Consider the following 22,585-nt stretch of genomic DNA (forward strand, 5'->3'; position numbering starts at 1 on the left):
CAGCAGCCAAAAGGTAGAAACACCCCAAGTGCCCTCAGGGATGAATGGATAAACACAATGCAGTCTATCCATGCCATGGAAGAGTATTCAGCCTTAAAAAGGAAGGACATTAAGGCACTTGCTGCGATGTGGGTGAACCTTAGATATTCTAAGCGAAAGAAGCCAGGCACAAAATGCAACTAAATGCATGATCTCACTGATATGAGGTTCACAAAGTAATCAAATTCAGAGACAAAAAGTAGAATGGTGGCTACCAGGGGCTGGGGGAGGGAAAGAATGGGGAGTAACTGTTGGATGGGGACAGTTTCACTTTTGCAAGAGGAAGAGTTCTGAGGATGGATGCTGGTAACAGGAGCATAACACTGACTGTCCTTAATCCACAGTGTGTGCACTTAATAATGTGTGAGATGGTAAATCGGACATTATATGCATTTTACTACAGTTTTTTAAAGCGTACAGAAGTTGAGAATTTCTGTCAAAAAAAAAAAAAGATTAATGTAGGAAGGGTGGTGCAGTCATGACAACTGTAACCAAGAACTGCTGGCAATGTGAAAAAGCAGGCTAACATTACCTTAGACCAAAACACCTGAACACAGGATTTAATGTGGTAGGTGTCCAGATGTCAGAGGTGGCTACTGGTCATCCTCACCATTTCCCATGCCTTCCCAATTTTACAAAATCAGCATATATACTCTTCTGATCATGGGGTGGAGAGACAAGGTAAATTAAGTATAAAAACCAACCACAAGAAAAGGAGAGGAATATGAATATTTATTAAATCTCTAGATTGGGATGGGTCTCATGTTTAATAGGAAAAGACAGGGAAGAAATCACATAGGAAAAGAGCAATTTGTTTGATTACTTAAGAAAGCAAAACCCGAAATTTAAAGGCAAACTCACATGAGATATACAAATGCCCAACAAATGTACACAGAGAACAATGATCAAGGCCATTAATAAGCAAAGAATTCAAAGCTCAAATAGGATTGTACTTTCAGCTATTATTGGGAGGGTGAGTTTTTTTGTTTGTTTTTATGGTCTGTATTATCTGTATGCTTGTTTGCTTTATTTTCAGTTTTACTATCGTAAGGGAGCAGGAAAGGACTAAAATGGAGATGCTTTCGGCAACTTGGCACTAAGCGCCCATCCTAAGGGATTAATGTGAAACACACAAAAACATTTTATTCACAAAGCTGCTTATCACAACATTATTTACAATACTGAAAATCTGAAAATTGACTAAATTGCCAATAACTGAAAGAAAGTTTAGGAAATTAAGATAAAACTACACAACACAATATACTACCACCAATATAAAGTATCTGTAATAACCACATAGGAAAATAGGAATATAAAACTGCATGATAAAGCACATACTATGATTACAACAGTGTAAAAAATTTATACCGCAAAAAGGCAAGATATTTAGTGACTATCTTGGTGTAAAATACTGATGTGTTTTCTCACTTTTTACTACATTTCTGTTCTCCATTTTTTTCTAAAATTAACATATTAATTTTACAATCAGAAAAAAAAAAAAACTTTTATTAAAGTAAGGTGCCCACAAGATTCTTCAGTGACGTTCATCTCATCCAAGAATGCAGTCGAGAGAGTTCAGAGCCCTCACCCTCTTGGAAGTGGAGGCATAGAAGCAGGTGGAGGCAGATGATTATGTATGGATGGATGGTGAAGGGGGGGAGGGAAGAACCTAGGGGCGGGCCGGGAGGGAGGGATCGGCAAAGGAGAGTCAGGCACCAGCTCACAGACTGGCCAGCCAAGGAAAGGGGCTTTGTGGAGTCAGGGAAGACTCTGACTGCTCAGCGGAGGTCTGTGTAGACCCAGAAGTAGGCACTAACGGTGTTCTCAAAGGGCAGGATCAAAGAGGGATTTCAGGAAGACACATGGATTTTGAGGGGAGCAGGGAAGGAAAGAGGGGGGGAGGTAAACTACTTGGGAAGGAGGAGGGAAGGGCTGGGGTGATAGTGATGGTGGTGGAGAGGAAGAGATCAGTTGGCAGAGGGAACTCCCTGCTCTGCATTTATACCAAACACACATGGCTCCTCGCTGGACAAGCTTTTGCAGGCAAACAGGAGACAACCAGCCCATGGGAAGAACCTGTCAACAGCTAGGCGGATCAAATCAACCGGTTCAGAGTTAACCTAGGGCAGCTCTGTTCATTTCACTTTCTGCCACATGGAAAGGCTGTAGCATCTGTCTGATACAGTGCCCCAGTGCCCTACCCACACTGGCTCTTGAGCACTTGAAATAGGGCAAGTGCAACAGAAATTCTGCCTTTAAAATGTTGGTTGTAATTTCATTCATTGAAATTTAAAGTCACTGGGGCCTAGTGGCTACTGGTCAGCACACACATGGCAACAGTTCTCAAAGGGCACTCTGGAGGAGAAGGGTCAGAAGTGCAGGCTCTCAGACCCCCGCCCAGACACCCTGAAGCAGAAGCTGCCCCTTCATGTATCTGAGCCTCTGACTTAGGGCCACTCAAGATTTCTGAAATCACTGGTCTGGGTTTCAAGTAAACTGCATGAAAGACTTCCTGGTTCAAGTGAAATAGGGATTTCTACAAAGAATGACTAAAGAACCATTCATATAATGTGTCCAGTTCAGCAGGATTGGAGAAAAGTTACGTGATGCAACAAAGATGTGGTTTCCCTAAGTCTGGTCAAGATAAGGAATGTGGTCAGCTTTGATATGTGAAAACCAGAGAGAAGCTGCTTGTCTCGATGAATGCTGGAGATGTGCACAAGTGGCTCCACCCTGGCATCAGTGTCAAAAACACAAAAAGCAACCATCACCTGTGAGCTGATTTAGAAGAACATGCCCCTGTATGTGAAATGCAGCCGAGTTTCTAAAAGGAGACATTTGTAAAGGGAGGCCAAGGAAAGCTAAGACCTAAGGAGAGAAGAAGCATTCTGAGTCTGCACCCTCACTGAGATAAGAGAAGACAGAAGCTCTTCCTGCAGAGTCAGATCTACATGCAAAACGCCCCCAAGCAGACCCAGCAGTGGCTTTTGTCACGCAGGTGAGAGACAGCCAGAATGCCAGTCACTCTGCTCTTTTTAGCACAGTTCAGCTTACAACTTTAAGAGGACAATTTGGAGATTTTCTGATACTAAAATGTGCTTCAAGAAATAAAGAGAAAAAACAATGAAGTGTTCAGATGATAGTCAACCAGGAATTCAAAATAAAAGCTTCGAAATAAAAGCTTTATAACTGTAAAGAAGGAGATAAAGCTAAATACCCTGAAAAGACATCACGAGAAACTGGACTGGATTGTAAAATTCTGCATCAAAGTGATGTGAGCAATAGAGAGGATGGAGAAGGAAAAAGAAAAGGCTGGCGGACACCATCCACAAAAGTAGAGGCTTCCAGAAGAGAGATGGGATCAGCAGAGAGGAACAGGGCCCTTCACTCCGCAAGTACAAACTGTTGGCAGAACATGAAGTCACTGAATCAATTAGAAGACTGTTGTGTCACCATATACGCCTCCACTGTAGGCTTAGTAAAAACAAAAATCTGTATTTGAAATTTTACTGATTTGAAGTAATCTTATAATATCTTGCCTTTTTGGTTACAATGTAATACAGTGCAGTAAATTAATTTGCTGTATTTTGGTTCACAAACATTTACCTTTTAAACACCAAAGCAGCACATGTAAAGAATTATAAGAAGTTACCTTGATACAGGACTACATTAATGTTTATTAACAGAGTGCTTCACTCTTCTGATGACTACTGATGACGGATCAACATGTAGTGAACATGACCTGTGAATATTCCATTATTTTTAAGATGACATAGGCTAAGCTTATTACTACTACCTGCCTTTCCTGGTAACTTTATTTAGTGAATACAGAACTACCATCTGGGGAATTAGAAATCACCTAATATGATATTAATGAATAGTTTTCACAGTTCTCAAAATAATTTAGAATTTACTAAAATTAATGCTATTTGTAATAGCAACTAACAGTGGACTATTTCCTTCCTGCCTCCTGGATAAATACATGTCTGCAACCAACAATCCCCAGAGAAGAAGAATGCTAATGGTTTTGAATGTCTCAATTCAACTATTTATGCCTTCAACTATTTTCCACTGTGAATAAAGATGCCTTTTAAAGATGGCCGTGGTGATCAAGGGTCATATTACTTGCTAACAAATTATTGTCTGCGCCAGAAAGTCTCTGAAAATTTTTAACTAAATTTCTCATACATTGCATGCCTCTAGTTTACTTAACATTATTATTTGATATAGAAATTCCATGGTAATCACCTCATGCATATTTTATTTTTGGATTTGAAGATTTGCAATCTTGGAAAAGTTAGAGCTAGACTTTCAGGTATTGGCATCTAGCATTATTAAGTTTACATTAAAAAAAACCTAGGGTACATGTTGATATAATATTTTGAGTATATCGGGCTAAATTAGATATATTATTAAATTATAAACAAAAGAACCAGGAATTATAGCGTCAAACCTAATTTGACATGTGGTTACATTTTGAAATGTACTACATTTCACAAATAATTGAAGTATTATATTTCTTGAGTACAGTGCTATGTTCAGTTACTATGCTCTTGATAGCTGAAGCTATGACAATTTCAACTTGCTCACTCTGTGCTTATTCATTCAATAAATAAGCTATGACTGTTACCAAAAAAAATAAAAAAGAAAGAAAAGGTTCAGGCCAATTATGACAAAATCAAAAGTTGTGGCTGTTACATATTCTTAGGCCAAATTACTGATGCAGGTTTTAACTCCCTGCCCCTGGGGTTGATTCCAGTAGTATGGGTAATCATGAAAAACCAGATCTAATTCCTTCTCTCACTGGCGTTATGTATGATCTCTGTGGTTGGCAAACTCAAGGTATGAATGATTGGGGAAGGGTTCCACCCTGGGAATCATTATACACATTGTGATCCTGCAAAGGGTCAGAAGCTACAAAATATAGTTCCCCTGCATGGATGTCTGAAAAATTAGCCAGAAACTCCTGGGGATTGAAGCCCACCCACACAGTATACCTGTAGTCTACCGTGCGTATGGAATAGCCCATGACCTTTATATCTTCTAAGCTCGGCTTGTCAGAATTCCACTGAGGAGAGTCTGCAGGCCGAGGATACTGGCTATAGGCGATCAACTCCCGGGGATTACTGCGGACATGGGGCTCCTCTTCCTCACCATGGTCTTCAAAGAGCTTCAGGAGGTTCCGGCCTTCTCGGCACAGCTCCATGTGAAACGAGGGGATGGGGCAGCGTGGAGGGACACGGAGCCCCGCAAGTCCAGCAAGTGTGGGGAAGAGAGAGAGCAGCTCCACCAGGTCCCCAGTTTGCCGGCCTGAAAGAGGAAGCCATCCCATGGAGCAAGTTAAAGCCCCACATGCTGATTTGTGTTCTTTTACAGCATTTATTTTTAGCCCAAGAGCTTTAGGAACAAAACCAACAGTAGGGCAGAATGAAGGTACTCTCAGCTTGCTGGCACTTTTAGAAACGATTTAAATGTAGGACCCACCAGTGTGTTGGTGATTCAGGTAAGGCGCAGACTGCTGGGGAAAGTCTGTTGAGGACAGTCTGTTCCCAGCCTCACAACATCACCCAGCCGATCCCTCCTTTCTGGGTATCTGCATCTCATCCATCTCCCTCTTATTGTTGTAAAATACAAACAACACGAAATTTACCGCTGTGACCAGGTTTTTATGCCCAGGTCAGGGGCACTCAGGACGTTCCCACTGTTGTACAGCCATGCTCACCACCCAGCACAGAACTATCATCACCTTGCACAGCTGAAACTGTCCCTGTGAAATGACACCTCCAGCTCCTGGCACCACCCTTCTACTATCTGTCTCTGTGTGTCTACTGCTCTAGGCACCTCACAGACATGGAATCACATAGTGTTTGTCTTTTTGTGCCTGGCTTCTTTCACTTAGCATCATGTCTTCAGAGTCTACCTGGGTCATAGCACACATCAGTTTCCTTCCCTTTTAAGGCTGGATGATAGTCCACTGTATGGATGTGCCATGTTTTGCTTATCCATTCATCTGTCAGTGGACACTTGGGTTGCTCCCACCTTTGGGCTACTAATAATGCTATGAACATTCTTCTACATAGTTTTCTTGGAGTACCTGGTTTCAGTTCTGTGGGATATATACCTAAGAGTGGAACTGCCAAGTCACGCGATTATTCTATGTTTAACTTTTTGAGGACCCACCAAACTTTCACACAGGGACTGGATCATTTCACATTGCCACTGGCAAGGCCTGAGGGCTCCTATTTCTCCACACCCTTGGCAGCGCTGTCGTTTTCTGTCTGCTCTGATAAAAGCCATTCTAACAGGTATGAAATGATATCTCATTGTTGTTGATTTATCTTTAAAGGCTAAATCCTGCACTTTATTGTGACTCCTGTTAAAATTTACTGTGACTCTGGGCCATAACTCTAGCCTTTCTGGATCTTTAAGAGTTTGCTTTATATGGCTCAATTTTATTTCCAACACATTGGGTTTGTTAAGTAAAATAAAAATAAAGGTAAAGAATATTTTTTAAAAGATACCTTTACAATGGTAAGGCCTGTCTAACACAACCACCTTAACCAGACAGTCCAGCTTGACATCACTAATAATGGCACAGGCCACCATGAAGTGTCCCCAGTGGTATACAGGTGGAACCCACAACCTCACAGGGTGCAGCATGTGTCCAAAGGGTTTACCCTGAATCTGGTTCTCAGGAAGCAGTCAGACAAACCCAGACTGCGGAACACTGTACAATATAGCTGCCCTGGATACTTGAAAAATGTGAGTTCAGGGAGATACGAGGGACCCAGGTGGCAGCCGGCCACTGTAATAACTTTTCACTCAGAGTTGAGACAGGCGTGTAGGAGGCCCCAGAGCAGGGTTCTGAAACCACCTGCTTGGGATTTAACAGGCTCACTGAAGCTGTTAACATCAGGCTCACTGAAGAAAAACTCTAGGGATCAAGGGCACAAGCCAGGAGGTTTTACCAAGAGAAGGTGGCAGTGTGGGGCATGATGGTGGCGGTAAGTGGGAGAAATGGTGTAGACGGATTCTGAATGAAGAGTAGCAGGAGTGCTGAAAGACTGCTCATCACGTACAGACCGTAAGAGAAAAGACGGGCCACTATCAGCATGGTTTTCTGGCCTGGGCAACCACTGCCATTTCCTGAAAAGGGGAAGAGTATCAAAGGCTTAAAGTCAAAGGTCAGATATTCAGCTTTGGGCACGTTAGACTGGCTGTTGGAAATCCAAGTCCAAAGATCAAAGAAGATATACAGGCTTGAGAGAAAATTTGAAAAGAAATGGGATGACAGTACAGCAACATCAATTTATAAGCTGCTCAACATCTCCCTCTGAAGTTTCAAAAAGGATTCTCAACCTGTCAGAAGATTTCTCCCAGCAAATAAAGGGCTATGGTCATGTCTTCAAACTGTTTAACATTTTTATCAATGACATGAAAGAAGATAGTGCATGCAGCACACAGAAATCAAAGGTTCAGAAAAAAAACTGGGCAGTAGAGAGCAAACTTGGAAAGATCCAGAAAGGCCAGAACGATGGGCTAGAACCAAGAAAAATTTAAACAAGAGCCACTGATGGGACAGACCTGGCGCCACACCAGATGGAGGAGCTGAGGTGGCCATCATCCCCTTGCAGAGTGCTGAGTCCCAGTCAGAAGGACGCAGGCAATGAATTTCTGCTCATCTGTAAGGCGGAAGCCCCTGCCTCCTGCTTTGAGCTCAGAGCACACACCTGTCACCTCCATGATGGCTCTCCCCATCTTGGGGTGGCCCCTGCTCTGCCCCTCCCCCTTCCAAGCCCCCCATGGACAGGGGCCACCCTCATCAACTCTGGCGCTGCCGCTCCCCTGCCCTAGGTAGAAAGGCCTGTGCTGGGTGGTGAGGGGGTTTCTGTACCAACTAAAGGCATCCCTGCTGTCAAGTAGCATCACTTCTGCATTTCCATACCTGGCTCTGGCACTTCTGAGATGGAATCGAAAGGGTCGAGGTAAGGGAAAAACTTCTCGCCTTCCACCGGAAGCGGGGCTGTCCTTCCGGGAACATAGAACATCAGAGGCACTCGCGTAGTGACGTCAAAATTACTGTATTTCGCCCATTCTCCATGTTCACCCAGAGCCCATCCTGGTCATAAAAATCAGAGCATGACAGAACGTGAATCAGCACCTCACGGCTTGCTCACTTCAGTTAGATACCATTTCATTCCCTGTTGTAAATGCCAGAGGAAGCAAAAACTCAGCATCTAGAAGAAATTCTGCTAGAATTACCACACAGAAAGGTAGGAGGTAGAGTCATTGTGACTCAAATCACACAAGCTCAGGTCTGCACTTGTGAGTGTGTACCACAAAAACAAGATCTGTGAGACTGGGGCACAGTTTCTCACATTTAAAAAGACATGTGTATCTTTTTCAATTTTTACGAAATACCACAGACCAAAGAAAATAACTTCTGGTTCCACATGCTTAATCTTGATTTAAAAACAATTCCTAAGTCTCCTTTAAAATACCTCTTGTAAAAGACAGCTTGAATACCCCAAGTTGGCAATTTCCAATCACTTTGAGTGCCCTTTCTGATATAAAAAATATAAAAGAGAGAGACTGTACATTTATTAAAAAATAAACAAAATCATGTCAAGTTGCCATGTACAGGTTCAAGAAGGCTTCTGTGGTTTGGATGTAGGCAGTACCAGGAGGGCCCTTTAGGAAGGGCCATTTGTCATCAAGTGCAACTGCCTCAGAGCAGAAGCTAGCTTCCAGCTGGCCTGGCCTTCACAGGGCTGCAGGGGCCAGGGTAGCACTGGAGGAGGAAACTGGGCACTAAGAAGGGTTCCGAAGGTGATGGCAGATCATTAGGGAAACAGTGAAAACTTATGACACCTCCATACTTAACAAAATAATATGGGTCTTTATAAGGCGTAAGGTAGGCTTGTGAGAAATGACATAGAGAACTGTCTATGACATTAAGTGGAAAAAACAAACCAGGGAACAAAACAGGACACAAGCACAATTGATCTTGCCATGTTTCACGGCTATACAATATGCACACACACTCATGACATCGAGTTCCCTGATATGCATGACTGAAGGATGGATGCCTATCTGTCAGCACCAGTTAGCTCTGGGCAAGTGGGATAAAGGGCAGTGTGCTCTGTGTGCTTCTTTCTCATCACAATGAACACATGCTATGATCTAAAGTTGTCCAACTTCATATCTGACAATATTAGAGAATTATTTTCCTGTTTCTAAGTAGGACAATGGTAGTACAGTCAAACTTCAAAAGAGCCAAATTTATTAGAGATACTGTTTAGAAAACTGACCTACCTGAGCCTGGCTTCAAAACAATTTGGGGATGGGGGTGTGGGTGAGGATGAGACCAACAAGACTGCTGTGAGTGGATAACTGAGGCACAGGGACATGGGGAAAGGAGCTCACTGGCCCCAAACACACCCCACAAAAGAATTCTTTCAAAAAGATATTTTCATTATTGGAACATGTGGGAAACTTCCTTAGAGACCCAGAGTAGTGAGCCTCAGGATCCCAGCAGAGAGGACAGCAGGGGTCAGGTCTGAAGGCCATGTTGGGCTCTGCCAGCATTGTTCTGCACCCTCCTCAGACAAACTACGAGTCCTCCAACTCTCTTGGTGAGAAATGGGGGCTCCTGCTGAGTTCACCAAGAAAGAATAGTATGAGGTCCATCCCGCCCACCCACCTCCACCAGCCAAGATACTTCTTTGACTCAACAGAGGCCTGGCCTCCATGGAGAGAAGTCCTGGGTCTAACAAGGTGGACACAAAAGCAGCCAAGACTGCAGACTCAGGGCACTCCTGATTCACGGAAGAGAATACACACCTATTTCACGCAAGTTAGGGAAGTTTTCACAGACAAGTTCAGATGCTTTGAGTGACTCACCAAGGCCATTCAAAACACTTACCATGATCTGAGGTAAGTGCCACGATCGTGCTGCTGGCCAGCTGAAGGTCGTCTAGAGTACTCAAGAGGCGGCCAACCTGTGTATCCAAATAGGATACACAGGCAAAGTAGCTCTGACGGATTTTCCGCTGCAGATAAAAATAGTAATGCAAGTGACTACGATTTAATGTGTATGGCATACCCAGATACAGTGCTTGTTTGAGCGCCCCTCCTGAGCCCCAGCCCTTTGGCACCCTTGGCGACATTTTCAACAAGAACAGAACACTCATTCACTCCCCATACCCTCGCCTCCACATGTGTGTGTGCTAAGTTGCTCAGTCGTGTCTGACTCTTTGTGACCCCATGGACTATAACCCTCCAGGCTCTTGTGTCCATGGATTCTCCAGGCAAGAATACTGGAGTGGGTTGCCATTTCCCTTCTCCAGGGGATCTTCCTGACCCAGGGATTGAAACTGCATCTCTTACGTCTCCTGCACTGGCAGGCAGGTTCTTCACCACTAGTGCCTTCCACAGCCAGAGCCAAATTCCCACTTTTGAGGCAAAGCAGCAAATCAGTTTTCACTTTTGGGCACAGATCACACTGGATGGATATGCCTCTTACTATTCTTTTCTGTCTCCTTCACATATCCTTATGAGTCCCAGGAGATGACCATGTACACAGAAACTGACACCTCAGCCTCCCAAACTCTCAAGTGAAGTGAAGTGAGGTCGCTCAGTTGTGTCTGACTCTTTGTGACCCCGTGGACTATAGCCCATCAGGCTCCTCAGTCCATGGGATTTTCCAGGCATGAATACTGGAGTGGGTTGCCATTTCCTTCTCCAGGGGATCTTCCCAACCCAGGGACTGAACCCAGGTCTCCCACATTGTAGGCAGACGCTTTACCGTCCCAAACTCTGAGAGTCATGCCAAAGATGCCATAAAGCTGTATTCATATCCTGGGCTGCTCTAACAAAGTATGACATACTTGGTGGCTTAAAACAACAGAAACAGATTGTCTCCCAGTTGTGAATGCCAGAAGTCTAAACTGAACATGTAGGAAGGGCTGGGCTCTCTCTGAAGGCTCCAGGAGAAGGATGTTCTAGTTTAGGGTGGTTGCTGCAATCTCTAGGGCTCCAGCCTCTGCCCCAGCCACCCGTGGAGTCCTTCTGCTGTCTCTCTCTTCTCATGAGAACCCCAGTCACAGTGGATGTGGGCCCGGCTTATGGCAGCATGAGCTCACTCATGTCACATTTTCCAAACAAGGTCACAACGTGAAGCCCTGGGGGTCAGGACTGTCATGGATCTTCCTGAGGGATACAACTCAACCCTAAGGGCGGCCATGAGCAGGCCTCTCCTCTGGGCTGTTTGTCACCTGGCAGGAGATCATAGCCATGTTCTCTCCAACAAGCTGCCTACAGTGCACCCTCCCCAGACTCTCAGCCCGAGTGGCTCCTGGAGGAGAAGCTGCCTGCTGGCCTGACTCTGCCCCTGCCTTTTTCAAGGGAAGGAAGGAGATCATGTTTTCAGTGTCTTCCTGGGCCACCTGCATCAGTATCCCCATGAAGACTTGTGGGCTGCATGGTGTCCTGGCCCCACTTTGACTCAGAAAGCTGGAAGCTGGGAGTGGAATCCGAGAACCTGCATTTCCCACAAAGCACACCTGTCGATTCCAACACGAAGACAGTGTGAAAACACTGTTGTTTGCCTTCCAATGTAGAGGGCCCGTTGGAGTGTTCATGTGGTAACAGAAGGGCAGGGCCACATATGGAATATTCCAGAAAGAGTGTCCTCAACATCTGCTTTGCACTTCAGGGAAGGGGGGCTGGCAAGTCAGCACAAGAATTCCAACTCTGGAACTGCTCTACCCCCACATCATGACAAATGGACCCCAGACAGAGCAGCTGGACAGCACTGGCCATGTATGTGCCCCGCATGCTCTGTACCAAGGCCCCACTCACTAAGCCACCTCCTGACACCAACAGGTGCACGTGTCAGCTTTCCCACAGAGGGGACTCACCAGGACCAGCAAACCCAGAGTTTCAGGAGGCACAGGAGTCGCCAACCACCCTTCACCTGACAGACTGTCACCTGGATTCAACATCATCTCCCATCAGTGAGGGTCACCCAGGCCTCATCTCCACCCTGGGGCCCCAGCCAGTGAGTTCCCAAGTCTCCTGAAAATCCCCTTCTTTGGAATGGGGATGCTGAAGGGGAGATTTCTCGATCCACCCAGCACATCCACCCCCGACCCCTGTGCTCCACAGGATGCTTCACACATAGAAACTTGGTACCTGAAAGTCAGCAGGAATTGGGCCATAGGGCACACTGAGATTTAAGGCTTGGACGTCTTCCCGCTGCCTGAGGTCCATCCAGGGGTTGTAAGCCACCAGAGGAAGGCCAGCGGGGACCTGGGGGTCAGGAGCCAGGCTGACATTCTCCAAGGGATACAGCTTCTGAAATTCCTTGGGGGAAAAGCACACAAAGCCACCAGGATGTCACTCTTCTGGCAAAGGCACATGCTGGACCTCTTCTCTCAATCTGTGATGCACTGACACAGGTGTCTCCCCCTCTGAAAGTCACTGTCATGAGATGCCAGTGCTACTGAAATCACTCGACTGGTTTCCTGCAAACCAATCAGCGACAGCTCTCTTCCCTCATAGGGACTGATGCCCTCCTATTTCTGTCACCACCTCCCCTCCAACTAGAAAACATGTGGAGAGGTGTTGCCAGCTCCTCGAACCACTCTCGTGTTCAGACAGTCACTGGAGAGCTCACAGGCTACGATTATAACAGTGAAAGCATATGAGACACAGCAAAGGGGACAGTCTGGGGGACACCAGGAACAGCCCCAGTGCAGTCACACAGGATGTGAGTCATTCCCCCTGCAATGAGTTGTTTGACATTTATGTTTTATGTCTCAGTTTGACATTTATGCCACACTGCCAGCTGGGAAGTGGAGGCTCATGAAAGCCTCAGGGCCCAGGGCCTTGACGAGGCTGGTCACCCAGGTACCCTCTGCCTGCACAGATCAAAATCCCAGACTTGAGGCAGGAAAGCAGGGGTTTCTGTGGACAGTCCAGGCCTAGGGAGCAACTCAGCAATTCTGGGAGAGCGGAGAACACTCATTCCCAGGAGCCAGGTTCCCCAAAGCTGGGCCAAGGTCCAACCTCATGAGCAGGCCCAGGGGTAGGCTAGCTCCTTCTGCATGGGACACAGAAGTGAGTCCCCCTCTGGCAAGAGGGCTGACAGGTCCTGCAAGGAAGGCCTGAAGGCCTGATGCCCTGGGCCAGCCAAAGGCAGACAACCACAGCATCAGAGAGCAGCCTCTGGTCTCCACTCCCATCGCTAACTATGGGCATGCTTTGTGAAACCAAAAGGATGGGCTGCTTAGGCCCGGGGAAAACATGATAGGGAAAAATGAAAAATATTCTGCAAAAAAAGTGACTACATACTCTAAGTAATATGCATGTAAGCACAGGATTTGAGACTCGAACAAGTCATACAGGGCAGGGGAAAGGCAGTTAAGTTGACTAGGGTTGCATAGCCCCTGGAGGGGTGTCTCAAGGACCACCGCTTACCGCAAGCTAGGGTGGCCGGCTCTACCGCCCTTCTCCATGATGATTTCACCATCCACCACTACATGACTCACTGTATCCAAGGAAAAAACCCTCCAGTGGAGGAAGTAGAAAACCCAGCATTTCCAAATAGATTACTATCCTAAGTCCACTTCTTAGCCTTGACCTCTGAAACCCAGCATCCCACCACTGAGTACACCAGTGTCATCAGGCAGCCCTGGTGACTGGGGACAGCCAGATGTGGCCAGTTTTATGATGACCCAGCTATCACAGCTATGCTGGATCAGCCCTCAGCCAGCTCTTCACCTTGGGGTATCTGAAGGGGATGTGTGGCTTATGGTACCCCACAGCCAGGAAGAAAGGACTAGCCGATGTTTTCATCTTTCCCAACAACTGTATAGCTTGCTCAGTGCTCTGCTTATCAGGCAGGGTGCCCTCTGGCACATCCACCACATCCACGGGGCACAGCAGGTTGGCATGGAGTTCTCCATCTGGTCCCCTACAGGTCTTTCAAAACAAAACATAGAAAATCAGCTTTTTAAATGCAAGAAACAGAAGTCATGAGAGTTTCACACAACCAATTCAGCTTTTTTCCTCCAGAACATTAAGTATTAGTCATCCAGACTAGACAGGCACACACGAAGCAGTACCGAAACACAGAAGTGTTTCTTGTTTTCCAGACAGAGGCCAGAAGTCCACCAGCACTTAGCTTCCTGTTGTGTATCTTCTGTCTCTATGTCATAATTAATTAAAGGAAACCCAAGTAAACTAATGAGTAAAAAAAATAGCTGTCTCCAACTCAACAAAAAAAGAAATAGACAAAGGACTTGAATACATATTTCCCCAAAGAAGATAGAGAGATGACCAATAATTACATGTAGAGATACTTAATGTCATTAGGGAAATGAAAAAAAAAATGTTTTCAATTTCAAAGCCAGACTAAAGCTTCTAAGTGACAGGGCTGCAGTTAACTGGATAAAGTGACAGTCGGTAGATTTTCGAGGCCCTCATGTACATCATGCACAGGATGGAACTGAACCTACTGCTTCATTTCCTAAAGCGGACACGTTGGCCACAAGGCCAATTTCAGTTTGGACCATGGTTTCTGCCTCACAAACACGCAGAGGCAGCGGCAGCTGCTGCCACATCTCGCTGGGGAGCATCCTTTCAGAGACCTGCCTTGCCCACGCTGCCCTGCCAGGAAGCCAGCACCTGCCTCTCAGCACCCACTCAGCCGCCATGCTCACATGGTCTGCAGCACCCCTGGGATGCGGTGCAGTCAGACTCATCGCTTTGAGAATGACATGAGGGATGGCTTCTGGGACCTGGCATTTGTGAGGCCACTAAAAGTAGGGAGATGATCTCAGGGAACAGAAGGCTTGAGATGCAGTCTTCCAACCTCATTCTGTTAACACTCAAGCCACCGGCCAAAGGTCAGAGCCCTCTGGCTTTCACTGTATTCTGAAATGAAAATTGCCACGAATTTAGAAAATTCTTCTGCACCCCACCAATCTCCCCCAATCCACACCCTTCTCCCACATGGTGGCTCTAAAAATCTCTGAGAAACATGTAATTTCTCAGTGCTCTAGCTGGTGTTCTGAATTTCTTAAATGTGAATTTTAGTTGCATTTATACATTGGGGGGGGGTTTCCTCTGAACCATCATTAAGTTACCTTATAGAGTCCTTGTTTTCATAATGCTCTAAAACTTTAAAGCCCCTATCAAAGGTCTCAGCACCAGAACACATCCATTAGGCCCGAGACAGAGAGACAGACAGTTGGAAAGCCTTTCTATCTGGGCTGAGGCACTCAGAGCACAGGTCTGTCTTCTCCCTTCCATGTCTCAGCATCTCCTCTAACCCTCTGCACAGAGCTTTATCCAGGAACACAAAAGAGCCATTAAATAAGTCTTACACATTAGAGCAGAAGCTTCTAGAGCGACACATCCCAGCCAGCTTCTAAAAACTCAGCCACCTCTCCACTGGACCTAATGCTAAAGATCCTAACACTTGTCTCTGTCAATTCATGATCACAAACCAAAGCCACAAAGCTCAACATAGAACCAGCTAAAAAGAACACAGAATACATGTAATAGTTGACTTTAATTTGTTAGACAGAGAACAAGAGGTTCCTCTTCAGAACAGTACCCCTTTCAGAGCCTCACCTTGGTGTTTTCATACTTTTCAGAGGAGGGATGATAAGGTGGAACAGACCAGCTATATGGAGAATCATCACTATGATTGGAAGATATGCCTTGGGGGGAAAAGGAAAAGTCATTAAATATAGCATAGTGAGTCCCTCAATGCCCTCCCCACCCAAAATGTACAGTTTGCACACAACTGGGGAAGGGCCAAACCCTTTTTCTGGCCTCAGTCTCCTCATCTATAAGATCAGGAGCTAGGCCAGATGACAAGAAGTCTCCACAAGAGCTGTCCCTCTAGGCTTCTTCCTGAGCACTGAGCACTGGACGTGGCCCCGATGAGCCCTCGCTGGCACCTCTCCCCACCCAACGAGGAAGGCAGCAGAGGCACGGGCACAACTAGGGATGGCTAGGCCAGGGGAGGTTCCACGAAAGCGGTGCCTTGTTGGATGCCAACCAGACAGGAAGCGAGGGGAATGGGACTTGAACCCCTGCCTTAGGACATCAGGTCCAGTGCTCATTCATGACACAGAAACCCACCCAAGCTCAGTAGTCCACAGTCTATTTGGGAAAACAAAATAACGACGTGCAGCACCCAGGAAGGACAGCAGGCATCTGGGGAGGAGAAGCACTGTGGAAGCGGGGAGCCCTGGGCACAGAGGGGACATGGTCCAGGCAGAGGGTGCAGTGAGTGCCCTGGACGGAGGGAGGGAGGGAAAGCCTGTGTGGCTCAGCGGGGAGGAGGCGAGAGGGCAGCATGGGCACACCAGGGGACTGCCATGACGAGCTGGGCAAGGTGGGCCTGAGGCAAAGGGGCAGCAGGCAAGAGGGCTTCTCAACACCACAGGTGCCGAGACGTCGCTCAGACCTGCTCCAAACCCCAGCACTGGCCTCCGTGCCCATGCAACCTTGGGCAAGTGACCTGACCTAACCAGCCTTAGCTTCCTCCCTGGGGAAGTGACACCCAAGAGAAAACCCCACCCCCAGCCTGCCAGAGGATCAGGGCGGTGGCCAGGCACTCAGTCAAGGAGGCCAAGTCAGCCTCTGGCAGGCTCCTCCCTGACAGAACCGGTTCTTGAGAACAAAGACCCTCTTGAAAAATGTATTTCCACAAGGGCTGCAGTGCTGCATTTGTCCTCCCCACTAAGACAATTCCATGAGCTCATTCTTGGGAAGGAGGCCCCCTTCCTGAAGCACCATCTCCCCTCCACTGTGTCTCCTTTCCCTGGCTCTCCCTCCAGTGGTGCTCAGGCGAGGGTGTCAAGATGGGAGCAGAAAGTTCTAGTGCTGCCAGCCTTTCAGCCACGCAACATGATTCCTGGCAGATCCGCCTTCAAAACTGGGCCCAACTTTGCAGCCCCTCCTGATAAGTGCTCCGTCGGAGACAGAGCTTGGGCTCACAATGTACCCCCATGCTCCCCTGGGAAGGGAATCAAGGCAGCTACCACTCCAGCTTCCCAGAGGAAGAATGGGAGGATCAAAGATGATGAAGATTTGCCCGAGGTCAACTGCACAGTTAAGCAGTGGCAGGATTGGGGGCAGAAGGAGAAGGGGACGACAGAGGATGAGATGGATGGATGGCAGCACCGATTCAATGGACATGAGCTTGAGAAAGCTCCGGGAGTTGGTGATGCATGTTGGCTCACGTTGGTGAGCCCTGTGTGCTGCAGTTCATGGGGTCACAAAGATCTGGACCCAACTGGATGAGGGAACGACAACAAAGCAGTGGCAGAGCTGGGACTGGAAGCCAGAGGCCCACAGCCCAGTGCTACTGCCCATCAGCAGTTCACTCTGCCTCCAGAGATGCCCATCCCATGGAAGGCGGAAGTGAGAGAGCCTGAAAACAAGGAGGACTAAACTACTGTACATGTCTCTGTTACCACTGTGCTGCCATTAAAAACGATGGCGTCAAGAGTCACTACATGGGGAAATGCTTGTGCTTAAAACACTCACAGTATATAACTGTACATACAGGCAAATCTCAAATCAGAAAAATAATGCACTCATCAAAATACAGCTCTTCTCCATGTGCCGCAAGTACAGGTAATTTATACTCTAGTTTATACTCGGAGAAGGCAATGGCACCCCACTCCAGTACTCTTGCCTGGAGAATCCCAGAGACAGGGGAGCCTGGTGGGCTGCCGTCTACGGGGTCGCACAAAGTCGGACACGACTGAAGTGACTTAGCAGTAGCAGCAGCAGTAGTTTATACTTTCCTTCTTTTCCACCCAACTTTTTGCAAAATAACCATGAATTACTTCAAGGTAAAAAAAAAAAATTAAAGTATCTGCTTCAGCATTCTCATTTTGGCATTGAAGAGAGCCAGTTACCTGGTAGTGTTGAAGGTCAGAGACCCTGGTACCAGCTCACTCTCCTCTTTCTGACCTAACCCACAGACAGTGGGCAGACAACCCCTACAAAACTGCAGCCTCTTCACTGGGCAAGTCAACAGAGCTGCCCTTATCTTACTTTACTGCCAGGGAGCCTAGGGTACAGGTGGTCAGGTGCAGAGCTGGACTCACAGGCAGCTGGCCCCCGCTTCCTTCCCCCCATCACCAGTATCCGAAAGGAAGAAAAAGCTCTTCTACCATTTCTCACTTTGGGTGAGAACACAAAGTCAAGGTGAGAAGTGCTACTTTGGACAAAGACATCAGTGACTAACAAGGTGTCCACCGAGCCCAAAAAGGCCTCTGCAGAGAGAGCTGCAATCCCAGGAGGGGTCTCCAGTCCCCAGGCACGAAAGAAGAGAGAGCCCAGACTCTGCAGGGCAAGCAGTACCAGGGTGAAAGACTTTTCCAACCGACATGGTCACGTAGCCGTTCTCCTTGAAGTACTGGGGGATGGTGGAGAAGTTTCCAGCGTGCACCCTCCAGTAGGAGTTGAAGTCATACAGGCGGGTAGTGTCTGGTCTCCTCCCAGTGAGGAAGGACACGCGGCTCGGGGCGCACACAGCTTGCTGGTAGGGAGCAGAAACAGAAGGACACGTCCTCAGAGAAAAACAACGTCTGGCAGCTAAAAGGTAACCAGGCAACCTCCCGGGTCCTCAGCTAACAGCTTGGTGGCTGAGTCATGCAGATCTCAAAGCCAACCAGCTGGATTTGGGCCTTATGCCAGAAAGAAGTCTTTCCCGAAAGGAGCAGAAGGCCTCAGCCCCTCTATCCAGCAGATGACTGTGTCCTTCTGCCTGATGGCATCTCTCGGGGGCCTGGAGCAGGCAGGGTCTTGGGGGGCACAGGAGGAGGACCACCATGGCAGCACCCCCTCCTTCTCAGCACCAGGCAATCCCCAATGTGGGGAAGAAAGCTGAGCAGGACTGGCCTGAGCACGACAGGGCCAGGGCACACCCTCCACCCCAGAAGTACCCCTTGAAGGCAACCAGATGTCTTGCCAGTGGACAACCAGGTTTTCTCAACCACCATTTTCCAGACCATGTTCCCCTTTAATAAAGAGATGCCATCCCACAACCCTCAGTGCACACTGGGAGGGGGGCACATCCAGAGGTGCCCAGACATACCTGGGCAAAGGCATTCTGGAAGAGAAGGCTACGGGAGGCCAGCTGGTCGATGTTTGGGGACCTTATGAGCTTGTTCCCGTAACAGCCCAGGGAGGGGCGTAGATCATCCACGATGATGAGAAGGACATTCAGAGGATCTGCATGGGGGAGGGGCTGCAGTGAAATCCCCTGGACTGACACCTAACCCCCACCAGTGGCAGATGCTACGGTACCAAGAGGCCTAAGTCTGGCACCGAAGCCTTGACAGCCCAGCCAGCCAAGCCAGGGAGAGTGGAAGCGGACGCACAGTGGAAGCCTCAGTCCTGGGTGGCAAGGTTAGGCTCTGGCCGTGGCCTCAAGCCTGGATGAGGGAGGGAGGGAAGGAAGGAGAGAAAGAACAGGGAGGGAGAGCAGAAGGGAGAGGAGAAGCGATGGTCCGTACGAGGGAGGGGAGGAAGGGTGGACGGAATGGTAGGAGAGAAGGAGCGAGGGAGTTAAGGAGGAACGAGAGACGGAGCCGCGCAATGGGGACGAAGGACGCACCTGTGGCGTTGCCTAGCGCCGCGGGTCCGCGAGAGGCACAGACAGCACCCAGGACCAGGCCAAGCCATAGTAGGGAACGTCTGGGTGGCGGCATTTCTACCCCAGAGCATCCGCTCCAGGGCGACGGCGACAGGTTTCGGCAGGGCCGGGCCGCCCCCGCCGCCTGTCCCTCATCTGAAACCCAGGAGAGCTGCGAGGCGGTTGTAGCCGCCGCACAAGCCGGGCCCGGGGGCGAGCGCGAGTACGCCTGCGCGAGATCCGGGCCACAGTGGGCGGAGCCCTGACTCTAGCGCAGCGCCCGCCCCGCCCCGCCCCGCGGCCCCGCCCACCTGGCCGACCTCCTCGCGGGGCGCGGTGGCTCCGCCCACCTGGCCGAGAGTCTCGCAGTGGCCCACCGCCCCTGTTAAGACAGGAGCACAGGGGCTCTTTCCAGGTGTCCTCAAAGATATCCGTTGCAACCACTGTCCTCAACCAGCAGTTTCCCGCCTCTTTGCCTTTGTTCCTGCAATGCTTTTCACCTAGAAGCCCTTCCCTTCCCTCTTCTGTCTATAAAACTCGTATTTTTCCCTGCAGATCACCCGAATGCCATTCTCCTTCCATGGTGTCCTTTGAGAGCCCACCTTGCTCCATCTAAAAGGACTCTTCTCCTATGCATTTGTTCAACACTTATTAAGTACACCAGATATGTATCCCGAGCACTGTTGGCGGCTTGTGAGTTCTAAGTCCCTACCGTGGTGGAGCTTGTGGACAATAAATGACCAAATAATATGGGGGAGGGGCATGGGGAGTTTCATGTTATTTTCTATGGGTTGACCAGTCAAAGCCTCAATAGTAAAGTCTCATTTGAACAAAAACAAGGAAGTGAGGGACCATTCATTGTGGAGAGCATGCTGACAGCGTGAGCCAATGGCACAGTGGTTGGTGTGGCCGGAGGGGAAACAGGAGATGGGGACCAGGTAAGAGGTGAGAGAAGTGAAGGTCACAGCTCTTTGATGGCGAAAATCATTCAGTGTGTGCCTGGGGCTTAGGGTTGCGAAGGATGTCACAATCCTCTCTCTGTCTCTGACTCATCTCTCCCAGTGTAAGAACCTAGCAGAATGCAAGGCAGATTGGAGATCTTTTCTTGCATACAATAATCCATACATGTTAGTATTGTTATTGAGGGTTTCCTATACCAGACCATGTGCTAATTTTCTCCTCACATGAACACTGTGAGCTAGCTGCTACTATCATTCCCATTTCACAGATCCAGAAATTGCAATTCCGAGGGGCTAAATCACTCGCTGTATCACATAGCCAGGAAGTGGAGGCGCAGGGTGAACTTCCATGATAAGGAACTTAATCTGTTGGTAGCCACAATGCAGTCATAGCAGGAGGCCTGCTACCATTGCCGCAGCACCTGCTTTGCTGTTTCCTCAGGTCCCCGCAGGGTGGCTGTTCACACTGCAGCCTGGCTGGCATTCCCTTGCCTGCCCTGCCCAGGAAGGGCCAGCTTCCACCTGCACTCACCAGACTAGACCATGCTGAATCCTTTGGGATGGGCCAGCCCAGCCAAGTGCCCAAGCTGCCAGGCTTGAGGTGGCGTCTCAGCTGTCCCTCCACATGCTGACATTACACTTGCATTCAGTTCAGTTCAGCTGCACAGTTGTGTCCAACTCTTTGCAACACCATGGACTGCAGCATGCCAGGCTTCCCTGACCACCACCAACTCCCGGAGCTTACACAAACTCATGTCCATAGAGTCGGTGATGCCATCCAACCATCTCATCCTCTGTTGTTCCCTTTTCCTCCAGCCTTCAGTCTTTCCCAGCATCAGGGTCTTTTCCAATGAGTCAGTTCTTTGCATCAGATGGTCAAAATATTAGAGTTTCAGCTTCAGCATCAGTCTTTCCAATGAATACAGGGCTGATTTCCTTTAGGATTGACTGGTTTGATCTCCTTGTAGCCCTTGCATTGGTGGCTGCCTTTTCCCTCCCCAAAGTCTGGCCCCTAATGTTTCAGGAAGCTCTAAGCCGACCCAAGGACCCCAGTGTCTATTTAGAAAATTGCCACCTGAGGGCTGCCTCCAGGCAACATTCATTAAGAAGCCAAAAGAACTCAGTCATAGGACCACAGGGAAATGGATTTGGCCAATAACCACGTGAGCCTGACAGAGGACTCTGCACTCCACATGGGAATGCAGCCTTGTGAGACCCTGAGCAGAGGATCCAGCTAAGCTGTGCCTGGACTCCTGATCCACAGAAACTGTGAACTAATAAATGTGGGGAGTTTTAAAAATGTTTTTTTATTTGTTTATTTTAAATTTTATGTATGGCTCTGCTGGGTCTTGGTTGCTGCGTGGGCTTTCTCTAGTTGTAGAAAGTGAGGGCTACTTTCTAGTTGTGGTATATGGGCTTCCCATCGTCTTGGCTTCTCTTGTTGTGGAGCACAGGCTCTAGGACATATGGGCTCAGTAGTGTGGCTCCCAAGATCTGAAGCACAGGCTCAGTAGTTGTGGTATATGAGCTTAGTTGCTCTGTAGCATGTGGGATCCTCCCAGATCTAGGATCAAACCCATGTCTCCTGCATTAGAAGGCAGATTCTTTACCACTGACCTGCCAGGGAAGTCCAATGTGTGTTGTTTTAAGTCACTAAATTTGTGGTAACTTGTGAAACAATACAAGATGAATACAACATTGTTCATTCATATAATGAATAGGCCCTTTGACTGCAAGGTCAGATTCCTTCTTAGGGAGACCCTAACAAAACTCAAGCAGATGTGGAAGAGCTTTGAAAAATGAAATGCAGAAGTAAAGGAAGATGATAGTGGAGGAAAGTGAAAGCAAATGCTGAAGACGGACATTGTTGAACACATAATCCAATTTCAGGAACACAAAGCAGCCTTCATTGCTG

The 22,585-nt window shown here is 48.0% G+C and overlaps 1 protein-coding gene across 1 annotated transcript; it reads right to left on the reverse strand.

Moving 5' to 3' along the window:
• Positions 1–750: 750 nt before the first annotated feature.
• Positions 751–19,947, reverse strand: IDS (iduronate 2-sulfatase). The gene is made up of 9 exons (XM_040265417.1): positions 19,694–19,947; positions 19,172–19,308; positions 18,436–18,613; positions 15,682–15,770; positions 13,825–14,025; positions 12,235–12,405; positions 9,965–10,091; positions 7,985–8,158; positions 751–5,349 (listed from the first exon to the last, which is right to left on the reverse strand). The coding sequence occupies exons 1-9, from the start codon at positions 19,785–19,787 to the stop codon at positions 4,877–4,879; spliced, it is 1,644 nt and encodes a 547-aa protein (XP_040121351.1). The 5' UTR covers positions 19,788–19,947; the 3' UTR covers positions 751–4,876.
• Positions 19,948–22,585: the final 2,638 nt, after the last annotated feature.

This window comes from Oryx dammah, unplaced genomic scaffold (assembly GCF_014754425.2).
Source record: "Oryx dammah isolate SB20612 unplaced genomic scaffold, SCBI_Odam_1.1 HiC_scaffold_23, whole genome shotgun sequence".
In the NCBI taxonomy this organism is placed as follows: domain Eukaryota; kingdom Metazoa; phylum Chordata; class Mammalia; order Artiodactyla; family Bovidae; genus Oryx; species Oryx dammah.